Source organism: Oncorhynchus clarkii, chromosome 3, assembly GCF_045791955.1.
Source record: "Oncorhynchus clarkii lewisi isolate Uvic-CL-2024 chromosome 3, UVic_Ocla_1.0, whole genome shotgun sequence".
NCBI classification, from domain to species: Eukaryota; Metazoa; Chordata; class Actinopteri; order Salmoniformes; family Salmonidae; genus Oncorhynchus; species Oncorhynchus clarkii.
This window is the reverse complement of record NC_092149.1, coordinates 74,435,607-74,452,618: the sequence shown is the minus strand read 5'-3', so window position 1 is coordinate 74,452,618 and position 17,012 is coordinate 74,435,607. Positions and strand designations below refer to the sequence as shown.

General features: G+C 46.9%; 1 protein-coding gene across 1 annotated transcript; it reads left to right on the top strand.

Annotated features, from left to right (window-relative positions):
- The first annotated feature begins 209 nt into the window (after nt 1-209).
- On the top strand, nt 210-3,987 carry LOC139403920 (insulin receptor substrate 2-like). Its single transcript, XM_071147127.1, has one exon. It carries the CDS (start codon nt 444-446, stop codon nt 3,846-3,848), a length of 3,405 nt encoding a protein of 1,134 aa, XP_071003228.1. The 5' UTR covers nt 210-443; the 3' UTR covers nt 3,849-3,987.
- The last annotated feature ends 13,025 nt before the right edge of the window (nt 3,988-17,012 follow it).

Below are 17,012 nucleotides of genomic sequence, written 5' to 3'. Positions count from 1 at the left end.
TATGTTTCCCATGCCAATAAAGCCCATTGAATTGAATGTAATTGAGTGGGAGGGCTTTCTAACGTCTGACGGAGTCTTTTCACTATCATGCAGCCCTCTCCACCACCAATGAGCCCAATAAGTAGGCGGATTTGCAGGTACGCCCCGTCGGCTTGCAGCGACCCAGTGTCAGTGTGTGCATTTTTTTCCTCCCCTTCTCTTTTTTTGTAACCAAAGCTGGATGTGTAGAACGTCACATATTGTTTCCCTCTTCACTCCGGTCACTTTAGCGATATGGGCTATTTACTGTTAAACAGCTACAGACGCCGAACGCACAACCGGCGCCTGGAGTGAAAGTGTCTCTGAGAGACACGGACTATACAGAGTTTCTCTCCAGCCTTCGATAAGTGAGGATATAACAACAGGTTAACGAAAGTGAGATTTGTTTTTTAAAGGACGATAGAATGGCGAGTCCTCCAAATACTGGGGAAGGACACTTGTTATCCAACGCGAACATTAGTAGCACCAAGATTAAGAAATGTGGATACCTCAAGAAGCAGAAGCACGGACACAAGCGCTTCTTCGTTCTGAAGGAGCCGAGCGAGGGCTTCCCTGCCCGGCTGGAGTACTACGAGAGCGAGAAGAAATGGAAAAACAAGTCAGCGGCAAAGAGGGTTATACCTCTGGACTGCTGCCTCAATATCAACAAGAGAGCTGACGCCAAACACAAACACCTTATCGCCCTCTATACCAAGGACGAATATTTTGCCGTGGCGGCAGATAATGAAAAAGAGCAGGAGAATTGGTACCGAGTCTTAACAGATTTAATGAGCGAGGGGAAAGTGTACTCCGACGGCTCCGCTTCCAATTCCGCTTCTTCGCTGGTGGGGTTTGATGAGGCGAACTACGGGATGATTACGCCGGTAACTGCCGCGTATAAGGAGGTATGGCAAGTGAACCTGAAATCCAAAGGGCTGGGGCAGAGCCGGAATCTGACCGGGGTGTACAGACTGTGTTTATCCAGCCGGACTATCAGCTTCGTAAAGCTCAACTCGGATGTCGCGTCCGTCAGTTTACAGCTGATGAACATTCGGAGATGCGGGCACTCAGAGAGCTTTTTCTTCATCGAGGTCGGACGGTCAGCAGCCACGGGACCAGGCGAGCTGTGGATGCAGGCTGACGACTCAGTGGTGGCGCAAAACATCCACGAGACTATATTGGAGGCCATGAAAGCCATGAAGGAGCTGTCAGAGTTTCGGCCGCGCAGCAAGAGCCAGTCTTCAGGCACTAACCCCATCTCCGTGCCGACCCGGCGGCACCTCAACAACCTTCCTCCAAGCCAGACCGGGCTCCAGCGGCGGTCGCGCACTGACAGCATGGCCACAACTTCCCCGGTTAGTAAATTTACCTCCTGCCGGATACGCACTGCCAGCGAGGGAGAAGGCACCATGGTGCGCCCCATGTCTGTGAACGGGAGTCCCCTCAGCCCCGGTATTCAACCGAACCTATTAGGGAGATCAAACACCATTACAGCCCGGCCCAGCCAGACATTTGAATCCTCTGCCCTCCAGCACAGTAAGTCCATGTCCATGCCTCTGTCTCACTCTCCACCCACAGCCACCCCCAGCCCTGTTAGCCTGTCCTCCTGCTCGGAGAGCAGTGCTCCTTGCCCCTCCAGCTGCAGTGCCTCGGTCTCCCCCAGTGATGGGGGCTTCATCTCCTGTGATGATTATGGCTCCAGCCCTGCAGGCCTGCACCTCACCCTCCGCAGTAACACCCCAGAGTCCCTGAGGGAAGACACACCCCCTTCCCGGGAAGGCAGCAACCTGCACGGCTACATGGTGATGGAGAGACAGAACGGTTACCGCCGGTTACCAGAGCTGGACAAAGCATACCGGAAACGCACATACTCCCTCACCACCCCGCGCCAGCACAGGGCACCGCCCCAGGTCTCCTCTGCCTCATTGGACGAATACACGCTCATGAGGGCCACCTACACCAGTGGTTGCCAATCGGGTCGCAGCTCTCACATGGCTTCCCCAAAAGTGACCTATCCCGAGGACTATGGCGATGTCCAGATAGGCTCCAACGGTCACCTAGGCGACAGTGGCTACATGCCCATGACTCCAGGTGTGGCCCCTCAGACAGCGGGGGTCAAAGGTAATGCTTACATGCCCATGAGCCCCATGTGTGTGTCGGCCCCAAAGCAGATCATCAACCCCCGCTCTCACCCCTCTCCAGCTGGGATGGGTCCCCATACAGATTCCCCTGGCAGTGTGTCTCTGGAGGACAGCGGCTACATGAGGATGTTCTGCGGGGCCAAGATGTCTGTGGACAGCTCAGATGAGAAACTCACCAATGGAGAGTACCTCAACATGTCCCCTGTGGACCCTCTGGTTTCCTTCACCCCCTCAGACTACTTCCTCACAGACACTACCCCCCAGCCTCACCCTCACCACAGACAGCCTTACTCCATCAGTTCCCTGCCCCGCTCTCTCAAAGCCCAGCCCCAGAGGAACGGTGTCACAGACACAGACCAGTACGTGGTGATGAGTCTACAGAGGCAGAGGATAGAAGAGGAGTCCAACTACTGTCCCATCTCACCAGTCTCCATCGGTACGCCCCCCACCAACACCCACTCCTCAGCCCCCTCGATCCTCAGAGCCGGCAGGGTGACCCAGGAGGGGGGTCTGGTCCACAGGGGGAGGGTGAGTCGACCTACCCGGCTCGCCCTTGACTCTCTGAGGACACTGCCCTGTATGAGCGAACACCCTCTCCCCTCTGAGCCCAGGAGTCCCGGGGAGTACATCAACATAGACTTTGGCAACGCCGCACGATACCCGCCTGTCTCTACCACGACTGAAAGCTCTGCTTCATCGCTGGGCTCGGTGGACGGGCCGGCGAGGAGTTCCCCGCCACTCTCCGAATACGTCAACATCAACATCAGCTCATGCTCTTCCAAACACAGGGATTCCCCTTCTTCAATAGGGCGCATGGAGCCGAGTCCTGTGCTCCTCGTGTGTCCCAGCCAGCCTCAGAGAGAGGATCAGAGGGAGAGAGAGGAGGAGTACCAGAGGGAGAGAGAGGAGGAGAGAGTCGTAGTGGAATATCCTCTCCAAAAGCGTGTGAGCCCTGTGTGCCCGGTTGGAGATGTAAAAGACGACTACACTGAGATGACCTTCAGTCCTACCAACCCCTCTGCCTCTCTCCCTGCCTCTCTGTGCCCCTCTGACTCCACCACCCCCCTGCCTACCAGCCCCTCGTCCTGCATCCAGAGACTCACCCTGGGGGGAGAGGGCGTAGTGGTGGTCCCTCCTGCCCCTGTGGAGTCCTTCCTCCTGGGGGGTCCCTCCACCCCACCCGTCAACCCAGACAGGGGGGCTAAGGTGATCCGGGCTGACCCCCAGGGTCGCAGGCGCCACAGCTCCGAGACCTTCTCCTCCACCACCACAGTAACGCCAGTGTCTCCATCGTTCGCCCACGATGCCAACAAGCGGCACAGCTCGGCGTCGGTGGAAAACGTGTCGCGGCCGGTCCGGAGCTCGGAGGGCTCAGACGAGGAGTATGGGAACAGCAACAGCCCCATGTGCCGGGAGACGTCGGCAGGCTACCAAAACGGACTAAACTACATTGCCTTAAACCTGATGGAAGGGAGCCTGGGGGGTTGCACCAGTCTGGGGGGCTGTGAGGGACTGCTGAGGTTCAAGGCAGCGTGTGGATGCAAGGGGGGCATGAACGGTTTCAACGCCAGCCCCTATGCCACCATGGGCTTCAAGGAGACTGCAACAGCAGTGAAAGGTGAGCCTCTGCCGATTATGTGTGTGCCTTTGCATGCTTATCATGAGCCCATTCATTCATACATGGCATAGAAATAGAATGAATAGAAAGGATGTCTCCATTTAAGTCAATGATGGCATAATGGCTGGACTAGACATTTTGAGTGTAGCCATGCCAGGAAGTAGAAGCAGGACTCTTACCCTTCAATGTGTGCTGTGATTTATTGTGACATTACGAAAAATACATTTCATTGCATGAGCCACATCAAAGTGTTTAGTGTTTATGTTTGTTGTTGCAAATTTAAACAAATGGTGTATACTGCTTATAGTGAAACTACTTCAACATAGATATGATTTATTTCTCTAAACATGCTGAAATGATACGGTGCATGTCGGAGCACCATAGGAAGTGTAGCGTATTAGTCCTGTTATGCAGCTTATTCAGTGCAAACCAACTGTGATGTATGGAGTAGCCCGTCACACGCATTCAGTACATCATTAAGGCCACGGCTGCAGGAAATACGCGTGGTTTCGTGATGCAAATGATTGAAGTTGTTTGAATTCTGGATCAATGTGTGCGCTTGAGTCCCAGTCAGCGTTTCCTGTGACGCAGTTATTCATCTGGACCAGACTACGCTGGTGCAAATGTACAGAGACGGGAGAAAATATCCCAACGCGTTGCTTCAATGAAGCTAAAGATTTTTTTGCTCAGCATGCCAGAACAATCCATAAGGAATATATCGGCTAGGTGGTTTCTTCTTTATGTAACACAGTTATATGTGCTCTGAGAGGATTAGGATACGAGTCAGCAAATATAGTGGAAAGTAGGCTCAAACTAATTCTGTTCAAAATGATCACAGAAAATACATGGATTTAGGGGACAATTCACCTACCAAATCACACTTCAACCCCGTCCGTAACTATTGAGGTTGGGGAAACCAAAACATTACCTTTCACCTCGTTCCTGGCTTATGTCTACTGTAGTATCAGTAGCCTGCTACACAACAGTAAATAACACACTCCCCATATATTTGGTTTGGACATTGATGTTGAAATATACATTACTTGTAGGCCTATAAGCAGCGGCTACACAATGTTGTGATCTGCAATGCCCTGGTAAAGGGAGTGCTCTCTTTCTCCTTTCCTCATCTACTTTCTCTCTTCCTCTGTCTCCCTCTTTGGCTGTAAACAGAAGGGCTGGGTGTAGTCAGTGCACTGGGTCCCCCAGAAAAACAAGTGAGTCAGTTGTTTATCACTTGTCAGGTATTGGGATTCATGTTAGGAATGCAGTGTTCAAAGGCTGCTGGGAGATGTGAATTTTCACTTGTTTTCTAACCTACTGGGGGGATTGCAGATCACGTTGTTGTTTTACCGTGAGGAACTTTACAAAACAGATGCACCTGCTCCCAAGGGGATTAAAAACCTATGCACTGATTGGCCAAACATACTCAATCAAGGGTGTGTGTTAAGAAGTATTATGCCAGTGTTTTTACTTATGTTTGTGTAATAAGGGATTTCATGTGTGTTTGAGCATGACTGGGGTTGCAACATTCTGGGAACTTTCAATAAATTCCCTGGTTTTCTCTGAAATAGTGGTTGGAGTATTCCCAAAATCAGGAGGAATAAGCACGAAAATCCGGAATCCTCCTACTAGGATTTCTGGAAAATGTTGCAACCCTAAGCATGTCTGCTGACGGAGTTGTTTTGTAGACATAGCAGTCATTTCCACAAAGTTGAGCAGAAAGAAAGACCTGGCCCTAAGCTACGGAAGGAGAGGAGATGGGGGAGGAGGAATGGAGACAGAGGAGTGACATGTATTAGTTTGTTTTTCAAAATCAGGACAAAACAGACCACAGTGGGAGGGAGGGGGGTAAGAACAGAGGAGGGGAGACAACAAAGCAAGAGAGAAGGAGCAGAGTGGATCCAGTACGAGTTGGCTGTGGCCGGTTATTGCTTGGTTATTTATGGTATTCCTGAAAAACAAATGATCAGCCGGAGAGAAAGAACAAAGTGTTTACCAAGAAATTACAGGCTTTTCCACATTCTTCCCCCAGCACCACAACGTGACTCGTAGTCAGCATTCCACATGCTCACATTCATTTGTGACTGGCTGGATTTGGAATGCAAATCATTTGAGGATGAATTGGCCTTTATATTTTGTGTGTGTGTGACAGCTGCTGTGTGTATCTATTTGTAGGTTACTCTGGCCTTGTGTTTGTAGGTTACTCTGGCCTTGTGTTTGTGGGTTACTCTGGCCTTGTGTTTGTAGGTTACTCTGGCCTTGTGTTTGTAGGTTACTCTGGCCTTGTGTTTGTAGGTTACTCTGGCCTTGTGTTTGTAGGTTACTCTGGCCTTGTGTTTGTAGGTTACTCTGGCCTTGTGTTTGTAGGTTACTCTGGCCTTGTGTTTGTGGGTTACTCTGGTCTTGTGTTTGTAGGTTACTCTGGCCTTGTGTTTGTAGGTTACTCTGGCCTTGTGTTTGTAGGTTACTCTGGCCTTGTGTTTGTAGGTTACTCTGGCCTTGTGTTTGTGGGTTACTCTGGTCTTGTGTTTGTGGGTTACTCTGGTCTTGTGTTTGTGGGTTACTCTGGCCTTGTGTTTGTGGGTTACTCTGGCCTTGTGTTTGTGGGTTACTCTGGCCTTGTGTTTGTAGGTTACTCTGGCCTTGTGTTTGTGGGTTACTCTGGTCTTGTGTTTGTGGGTTACTCTGGCCTTGTGTTTGTGGGTTACTCTGGCCTTGTGTTTGTGGGTTACTCTGGCCTTGTGTTTGTGGGTTACTCTGGCCTTGTGTTTGTAGGTTACTCTGGTTTTTGTGAATTAGATATCAGTATTTGAGACGTATTAGTTTATTGGTTCATTGACTCATTGAGCTGATGGCCTGTCCAAAGCTAGTGTTTTTGGTTTGAGGGTAGGCATGCACTCACTCAGATGGGAGAGGGAAGGGGGTGGGTCACTGAGTGGGTTGGGGGCTGTTTAAATTTCAAAGCATACCCCCATATGGCCCACTCCTGCACCTCACTCTGCCGCCCCGGGTCAGAAACGTAACCTTTGAACTGGCTCTGGGTGTGTGTGGGCCCTTGGGAATAGCAGAGAGGAAGGGAACGCTACAAGCAAACACCAGTTATCTGCAAACAGAATAAGAAACATGTATTCACCTCTCCTACGCTCTCTAGTCTATCTCTGTGTCTGAAAATCTCTTTGTGTTTTTCTCTGACGCTCTTATCATTCCTCTCTCTCCTTTCTTCATGTTTTCCTCTTTTTTTATGAGAGCTCTCTCTCTTTTGGGCTGTCAGGTGTTTGATAGAGACACTCATTCTCTCCCTGTTTTTATTTGGGAGCTCTGACCTCGTCCCCCCTTTTGTTTCCCTCTCTACCTCAGTGTGTGTGTGTTAGCAGATGGTGGGGGCCGGGGTCTTGCACCTGCCCCTCCCAGCAGTGCTCACTGGTTATCTGGCCCTTCAGAGGCAATGACTGAGCACCATCTGCGTGAGAGAGAGAGGCTGAAAACAAATCCAATTTTGATAAACTCCCATATCTATTGGGTGAAATACCACAGTGAGCAATCACAGCAGCAGGATTTGTGACCCGTTTCCACAAGAAAAGGGCAACCAGTGAAGAACAAACACCATTGTAAATACAACCCATATTTACATTTATTTATTTTCCCTTTTGCACTTTAATTGTTTGCACATCGTTACAACACTGTATACTATGACTTTTGAAAAGTCTTTATTCTTTTGGAACTTTTATAAGTGTAATGTTTATTTTCATTTTTGTATTGTTTATTTCACTTTGTTTATTATCTATTTCACTTGCTTTGGCAGTGTAAACATATGCTTCCCATGCCAATAAAGCCCCTTGAATTGAAATTGAATTGAGACCAAATATCACTCTAACCCTCACTTTCGCTCTTTCACTTACTCACTTTTTTCCCTTTCTCTATCTCTCTGTCCCTCCCTCTCTCTTTATTTCTCTCACTTTTTCTGGCATTAGTTTCTGTTTACTGTAAGTCATGTGATTAAGTCTCCTAGTCAGTTGGTCTCTGCCCTCCTTTCTCTCTCCGCCCAGAGAGCCCTCTGTCTGTAGCTCCTAGTTCCAGCTGAGGGCCTCTGGTTGGCTTTAATAAAATGCCATAGACGTTTGTTTAACAACTAATTAAACAATTAGTAAATTAGATAGCTAAATAGCCCCATTACAGGAATTCCTTGAATTGCCTCCTCTTTTATGGACTTCTTTGAGAAGAATAATTGCTTTCGAGAATTTTAACTGAATTTGTTACCTAAATTAACTTCACTGAAGTGGTGTGATTTTAGAGGATACCATAGCTGTGCTGAAAAAGGCTGATTAACTTGTCATCTACTGTGTGTGGTTAATTATAGATCTATCCAATAATAATACCTAGACGTAGTGACGTATTTCTAATAACGTTTGTCTTCACCTGTCCTCACTACCCTGTCCTCTCTCTGTCTTTCACCCCTCTCTCACTTCACCCCCCTCCCTCCCTCCCCTTCTCTGTGTGATACCCATAAACTAGGACGGGATGTTCCATGGTTAGATAAACTCTGTTAACGTTCCCTCCATTTAGCTGGGAGTTAAGGAGTATTACATTCTGTTCAGGATTAGACATTGTTGAGTATTTTGTTTTGTTTCGAGTTAGATTTAGTGGAGGGGAGAGCACACACACACAGGTTTCCCAAACACTGAGGTGAGTTGCAGTTAGGATCACTTAAGCCTCATTGAGCTCATGTTCTCCTGACTTCCCGGGAACAGGCTTCACTCCCTCCTCACCAATTTCTTCTTATTGCGCTCCATTTTTCTTTGGTTCACTCTCTTTTCTTCCCTCTTCCTCTCTCAAATTCAAAAACAAATGTTAACATGTTGTTTGTTAACACAACCCTGTGCCCCAACAAAAACAACTGTTAGTCTGAATTATGCTACAGCTAGGAGAACCACAGACCTGTTGTCTGAGATATGCTACAGCTAGGAGAACCACAGACCTGTTGTCTGAGATATGCTACTGCTAGGAGAATTAAAGACCTGTTGTCTGAGATATGATACTGCTAGGAGAACCACAGACCTGTTGTCTGAGATATGCTACTGCTAGGATAACCACAGACCTGTTGTCTGAGATATGCTACTGCTAGGATAACTACAGACCTGTTGTCTGAGATATGATACTGCTAGGATAACTACAGACCTGTTGTCTGAGATATGATACTGCTAGGAGAACCACAGACCTGTTGTCTGAGATATGCTACTGCTAGGATAACTACAGACCTGTTGTCTGAGATATGATACTGCTAGGAGAACCACAGACCTGTTGTCTGAGATATGCTACTGCTAGGATAACCACAGACCTGTTGTCTGAGATATGCTACTGCTAGGATAACTACAGACCTGTTGTCTGAGATATGATACTGCTAGGATAACTACAGACCTGTTGTCTGAGATATGATACTGCTAGGAGAACCACAGACCTGTTGTCTGAGATATGCTACTGCTAGGATAACTACAGACCTGTTGTCTGAGATATGATACTGCTAGGAGAACCACAGACCTGTTGTCTGAGATATGCTACTGCTAGGATAACTACAGACCTGTTGTCTGAGATATGATACTGCTAGGAGAACCACAGACCTGTTGTCTGAGATATGATACTGCTAGGAGAACCACAGAACTGTTGTCTGAGATATGCTACTGCTAGGAGAATTACAGACCTATTGTCTGAGATATGCTACTGCTAGGAGATTTACAGACCTATTGTCTGAGATATGCTACTGCTAGGAGATTTACAGACCTGTTGTCTGAGATATGCTACTGCTAGGAGATTTACAGACCTGTTGTCTGAGATATGCTACTGCTAGAAGAACCACAACCCTGTTGTCTGAGATATGCTACTGCTCAGAGAATTACAGATCTGGTGTCTGAGATATGATACTGCTAGGAGAATTACAGGCCTATTGTCTGAGATATGCCACTGCTAGGATAACTACAGACCTGTTGTCTGAGATATGCTACTGCTAGGAGAATTAAAGACCTGTTGTCTGAGATATGCTACTGCTAGGAGAATTACAGACCTGTTGTCTGAGATATGCTACTGCTAGGATAATTACAGACCTTTTGTCTGAGATATGATACTGCTAGGAGAACCATAGACCTGTTGTCTGAGATATGCTACTGCTAGGAGAACCACAGACCTGTTGTCTGAGATATGCTACTGCTAGGATAATTACAGACCTTTTGTCTGAGATATGATACTGCTAGGAGAACCACAGACCTGTTGTCTGAGATATGATACTGCTAGGATAACCACAGACCTGTTGTCTGAGATTTGATACTGCTAGGATAACCACAGACCTGTTGTCTGAGATATGCTACTGCTAGGAGAACCACAGACCTGTTGTCTGAGATATGCTACTGCTAGGATAATTACAGACCTTTTGTCTGAGATATGATACTGCTAGGAGAACCATAGACCTGTTGTCTGAGAGATGCTACTGCTAGGAGAACCACAGACCTGTCTGAGATATGAACTTCATACTTTGTACTTTAAACTACAGTAGCATGTCTTCTCCTTTGTATATGCCTGTGGAGTGTGTGAGTGTGATGTAGAGTGTTCCTGGCCTGAGAACAGCAGGTCTATGTATAGCCAGTGAGAAATAAATAAATAATGTTGAGAGCAGTGTGGTTGGGGGAAGGGGCACCTTCCAGGAAGGGGTAGAGGGGTGTGTGGTGGCGTGCCTATAAGGGGGATGGGTAGGCTGTAACGGGTTTGTTTATCCCTCCCTCTACCCCCTCGCTCTCTCCCTCTGTGATCAGCGTGTGTGAAATTAGCTGTATTAGGGGAGGTAGTCTCTCTCAGCTGACACACACTGCACTGAGAAGTGCTGGTTGAGTCTCCACTCATAAAAGGGGATTGTGATGGCTTGGCAGGACTGTGTGATTGGTAACCAGGGGTGTGTGTTTAGAAACCTCGGTTGTGTGTGTGAGATGATTAAGCTCTGATTCTCGGCAACTCCCTCATCCCCACTCCCTCACACCCCTGTGTCTGCAACCAACTGGTCTGGACCTGCTGGGGCGCACACACACAGACACACAGACACACAGACACACACACGCATACATATACATTCCCATGTCAGGTTGACTTTGTTACTCTGGTTGTCCAACCCTCTCCCTGAATGGAGTGACTGGACCCTGGGTGTAATTGGCCCTGTGAAATTCAAACTACTTCTGTGAACTCTGCCGTCACATACACCACACCAGGTCAGAAGATATTTTATCAAGTGTGGTGTTATGGTGAGGTTGGACAGCCATGAGGTGTTGCGTTATGGTAAGGTTAGACAGCCATGAGGTGTGGCGTTATTGTGAGGTTGGACAGCCATGAGGTGTTGCGTTATGGTGAGGTTGGACAGCCATGAGGTGTGGCGTTATAGTGAGTTTGGTCAGCCATGAGGTGTGGCGTTATGGTGAGGTTGGTCAGCCATGAGGTGTGGCGTTATGGTGAGGTTGGTCAGCCATGAGGTGTGGCGTTATGGTGAGGTTGGTCAGCCATGAGGTGTGGCGTTATGGTGAGGTTGGTCAGCCATGAGGTGTGGCGTTATGGTGAGGTTGGACAGCCATGAGGTGTGGCGTTATGGTGAGGTTGGTCAGCCATGAGGTGTGGCATTATGGTGAGGTTGGTCAGCCATGAGGTGTGACATTATGGTGAGGTTGGTCAGCCATGAGGTGTGGTTTTATGGTGAGGTTGGTCAGCCATGAGGTGTGATTCCCATGAACAGGCTAGGTCCTGGTTCCTGGTTGTATATCTGACAGAGCACGGCACAGGGTGACACAGTGTCTGTGGAAGTGGGTCAGCCCCTCTAATGTGATTAGCAGGATAATAGAGACTCTAATCAGCCTCCTGTGAGTGTGAGTAGCGCAAGGTGAATCACTCCTCTATTTACTAGTATACTATGTACTGCACCTCCTCTGTGACTGTGGAGTGACAGAGGCATTTAGCAGTTTTGGGTATAAATAGTAGTTATCCCATTCCTCTCTTTCTCCTAGGAGGTGGGTTCTCCTAGTAGGTGGGTATAAGGGGTTCTCCTAGTAGGTGGGTTCTCCTAGTAGGTGGGTATAGGGGGTTCTCCTAGTAGGTGGGTATAGGGGGTTCTCCTAGTAGGTGGGTATAGGGGTTTCTCCTAGTAGGGGGGTTCTCCTAGTAGGTGGGTATAGGGAGTTCTCCTAGTAGGTGGCTATAGGGAGTTCTCCTAGTAGGTGGGTATAGGGAGTTCTCCTAGTAGGTGGGTATAGGGGGTTCTCCTAGTAGGTGGGTATAGGGGGTTCTCCTAGTAGGTGGGTATAGGGAGTTCTCCTAGTAGGTGGGTATCGAGGATCAGTATTCTGGGAAAGTATCATTATTATAGTGTTTTGGTCTGGCGTTTTGTTTCAAGTTCTGATGTTATGTCATTTTTCACTCTGTGTGTGTGTGTGTGTGTGTGTGTGTTTCCTAACACTGCGGGTTCTGAATCAGGTTTGTTTAAGAGAGTGGCCAGCTCTGTGAAAAAACCTCTTGTTCTCTGCTTGAAAAAGACAGTGGTGGAAAGTACATAAGTAAAACGTTGAAGTACTACTTAAGTAGTTTTTTGGGGTATCTGTACTTTACTGTTATCCTGTATATTTTTGACAACTTTTACTTCACTTTATTCCTAAAGAAAATAATGTACTTTTTACCTCATATGTTTTCCCTGACACTCAAAAGTACTCATTACTCATTACATTTTGAATTCTTAGCAGAACAGGAAAATGGTCCAATTTACACATTTATCAAGAGAACGTTCCTGCTCATTCCTTCTGCCTCTGATCTGGCAGACTCATTAAACACAAATTATTCATTTGTAAGTTGTGTCTGTGTTGGAGTGCAGTCCTGACTATCCGTAAATGAAAAAAACAAGAAAATGGTGCCATCTGATTTGCTTAATTTAAGGAATTTAAAATGATTTATACTTTTACTTTTGATACTTAAGCATATTTTAGAAATTACATTTACTTTTCATACTGAAGTATATTTAAAATCAAATACTTTTAGACTTTTACTCAATTAGTATTTTACTGGGTGACTTTCACTTGAGCCATTTTCTGTTAAGATATCTTTACTTTTACTGAAGTATGACAATAGGGTACTTCTTCCACCACTGGAAAAAGAGAGAGGGAGAAGAGAGGTAGTGAGTGAGTGAGTGAGTGAGTGAGTGAGTGAGTGAGTGAGTGAGTGAGTGAGTGAGTGAGTGAGTGAGTGAGTGAGTGAGTGAGTGAGTGAGTGAGTGAGTGAGTGAGTGAGTGGGAGAAAGGGAGGCATGGAGGGGAAGTGCAGTGTGCTGTTACTTCCACGCCAGCACTGCATGCAGATCACACTGCACAAACAAGTACACAGGAGCAAGGGTCACAGCACTGTTCTTCAGAGAGAGAGAGAGAGAGAGACACTACTCAGTGTTTACACAAGGCCAGAAAAACACTCTGTGTTTGTTTGTAAGTGTTTGTGCTTGTTTGTTTATCTGGTCTGTTTTTGTCTGTTTTTCTGTGTTTTATGTTTCTCTTAGAGTGCTGTATGCTTAGGTGTGTGTTTTATTTTCTGTGCTTCTGCATATGCTTCTGTATGTTTTTCAACGTGTGTGTCAGTGTTGGTATGGGTCAGTGTTTGTCGTCATTGGAGACTGCTCTGTCAGCTGAATAGTGCTAAACGTTGCTCTGTTTCCCCTCTGCCACTTGATTGTCTCCCAGCTGACGAGCACACTCACGCACACATACTGTACGTACACACACTCACGCACACATACTGTACGTACACACACTCACGCACACATACTGTACGTACACACACTCACGTACACACACTCACGCACACATACTGTACGTACACACACTCACGCACACATACTGTAAGTACACACACTCACGCACACATACTGTACGTACACACACTCACGCACACACACCCACGCACGCACACATACTCACGTACACATACTGTACGTACTCACACACACGCACACACACTCACGCACACATACTGTACGTACACACACTCACGCACACATACTCACGCACACATACTCACGCACACATACTCACGCACACATACTGTACGTACACACTCACGCACACATACTGTAAGTACACACACTCACGCACACATACTGTACGTACACACACTCACGCACACATACTGTACGTACACACACTCACGCACACATACTGTACGTACACACACTCACGCACACATACTGTACGTACACACACTCACGTACACACACTCACGCACACATACTGTACGTACACACACTCACGCACACATACTGTAAGTACACACACTCACGCACACATACTGTACGTACACACACTCACGCACACACACCCACGCACGCACACATACTCACGTACACATACTGTACGTACTCACACACACGCACACACACTCACGCACACATACTGTACGTACACACACTCACGCACACATACTCACGCACACATACTCACGCACACATACTCACGCACACATACTCACGCACACATACTGTACGTACACACTCACGCACACATACTGTAAGTACACACACTCACGCACACATACTGTACGTACACACACTCACGCACACATACTGTACGTACACACACTCACGCACACATACTGTACGTACACACACTCACGCACACATACTGTACGTACACACACTCACGCACACATACTGTACGTACACGTCGTTTTCAATGGAAGAGATAACAAGAGCATAGTGGGACAAAAACAGGAATGCATTTTTAAGTCTGTATGTGGGATTTTCTTGTAGATAATATGACAACCTAATTAACCAAACCACACCTCTGTTTCTCTTTCCCTCCATTCAGACTGAAATCTGATGGGACCACCCCCCCTCCTATACCCCCTGTTCTCTCTCTCTCTCCTCTCCTCTCCTCTCCTCTCCTCTCCTCTCCTCTCCTCTCCTCTCCTCTCCTCTCCTCCTCCCCTCTCCTCTCCTCTCCTCTCCTCTCCTCTCCTCTCCTCTCCTCTCCTCTCCTCTCCTCTCCTCTCCTCTCCTCTCCTCTCCTCTCCTCTCCTCTCCTCTCCTCTCCTCTCCTCTCCTCTCCTCTCCTCTCCTCTCCTCTCCTCTCCTCTCCTCTCCTCTCCTCTCCTCTCCTCTCCTCTCCTCTCCTCTCCTCTCCTCTCCTCTCCTCTCCTCTCCTCTCCTCTCCTCTCCTCTCCTCTCCTCTCCTCTCCTCTCCTCTCCTCTCCTCTCCTCTCTCTGCGAACGATGGATAACGCTGCAGCCTAGTGACGAGGTCACCACACCAACAGCTGGACCATGTGCTGCAGTAGACAAACTTTAACCTCCACCATCCCCTCCCCTAGGGGTCAACAAGGCCGCCGTCGTCACGACAATGTGGACACTTGACCCCCCCAAGTCTCCTATCTTCACTCCCCCTTCTCGGCACCCAGACATTGAGGGGCCGTCGCTGCTGCTATCTAGACAAATAAAAAAAAGAATGTTTCTTCAAAGATTATCTATGTACATTCAAAGTTACTTCTGCAAAATGATATTATTATTATTGTTCTTCTTATTATTATTCCACTGGTTATCGTTTGGCTTTGGCTGACAGGGCCAGTTAACCTCACCTTGAACCAAACCTCAAGATATGCGAAACACACGTTATACATACTTACACATGTTTATTTATTTATATGTGTGCACTTAGTGGTGCATGTGTGTGTGTGGATGTGTACACTGAATTTGTACTGAAGAGAGGTGGCATTTTACGAATATATTCAACAACGTAGTGAGTTAGCAGTTGCTTAAAACCCCTACCTCAGAGCAAACCAGGTTAGTACTTATTTACACACCAGAAATATATATTGAGATATATTGATTTATTTTCAGAGGTGAATGTTTTTATGAACACCAATCCAAAGCCTTACTACTCTCCTGTCCGCAGCTTCTGATGGACGTTTAGTTTGGACCTATAAACACGCAGAAAATCAAAGACTTAAACCCATTGCCATGAATGCTGCCGGAATGCTTGTCTGAGCAGCCGGAGAGGAAGAAATGTCTGTCTGACCTCTTTCCCTCTGCAATCAAAGATTATTGAGATTATTACAGTTCGTTCACATATAGTTACTATATATTAATATGCCATAGTAATATATTTATCATTGCATACAAAGCTTATGAGAAGAAGCTGTTCGGCATTATTCAACACGCAAGTAAAAGCCAAGAGAATGGGATCCAGGAGGAGTTTTCTAGAGTAGGACATTCATCATCATCATCACACACCCACATCATCATCATCACACATCCGCATGTCCCAGTTTCACCTGGGCTGGTGGTCTGTTGTTAATGCCTAGAACACCATCATTGAGACAAAGCCTTTATATACTTTAACAGATTACCTAGTTCACTCACAATGACCCACCTGTGACACGTTATTCTCACCTGATGCCTCAGCACGGCGCCTGTGGTTAGCTGTGATAGGCTATTTGGCACAGAGGTGTGCTGTGATTGGGCTGTGATTGGGCTGGGCAGACTCATGACTGGTTTTCAGAGAGGTTTTGACATGCCTGAAGCCATGGCTGCTGCTTTGGGCTGTGAGACAGTAAGGAAGGAGGTGTGCTGTGATTGGGCTGTGAGACACACCAGAGCTGACGCTGCACGGTCTTGCACTTACAAACTGCCTAGATTGTAAACACAAGACACTTGAATGTAGTCTATTCCATGTTCTCCTCTTGGGGAACGTAACCACCTTGACAACGAGAAGAAATACCACAACAATATCTACGACAACTGCTACAACATGCAGAATAAGACAAAAGAAACAGGCAAAAATTAAGGACGAAGAGTGTCGCTTACTTTGTCAGTTCATTGGTACTCAACGTTCGCCTATATACTGTAAAAATGTACAAATACAGAGAATAGAATTGAGCGCAAGCTGAACCTTTTGTTTGAGAGAAATGTTAAGTTAAAGATGATAAATTATGTTTGTACTGTTTATGTGTTTGGAGTGAATTCCCGGAAACAATGAAAGCACTAATTATTAAGTTATATACAAGCAGCAATGTTTGGCCTGGATTTTAAAATGATTATTACAGGATGGTCTTGTGAAATGATTGCCTCTACAAGGACATTTTCTAATGCTGTAATTCCGAGAAATACTTTGAGAACAAATTATTCATTAATACTTGACATACACGTTTATTCTTGCTACTTAGGTACATTTCACGAATGGCACATG

What these genes read in the sequence shown, in the direction of transcription:
- LOC139403920 (XM_071147127.1), top strand. Translation starts at nt 444, where the DNA reads ATGGCGAGTCCTCCAAATACTGGGGAAGGACACTTGTTATCCAACGCG.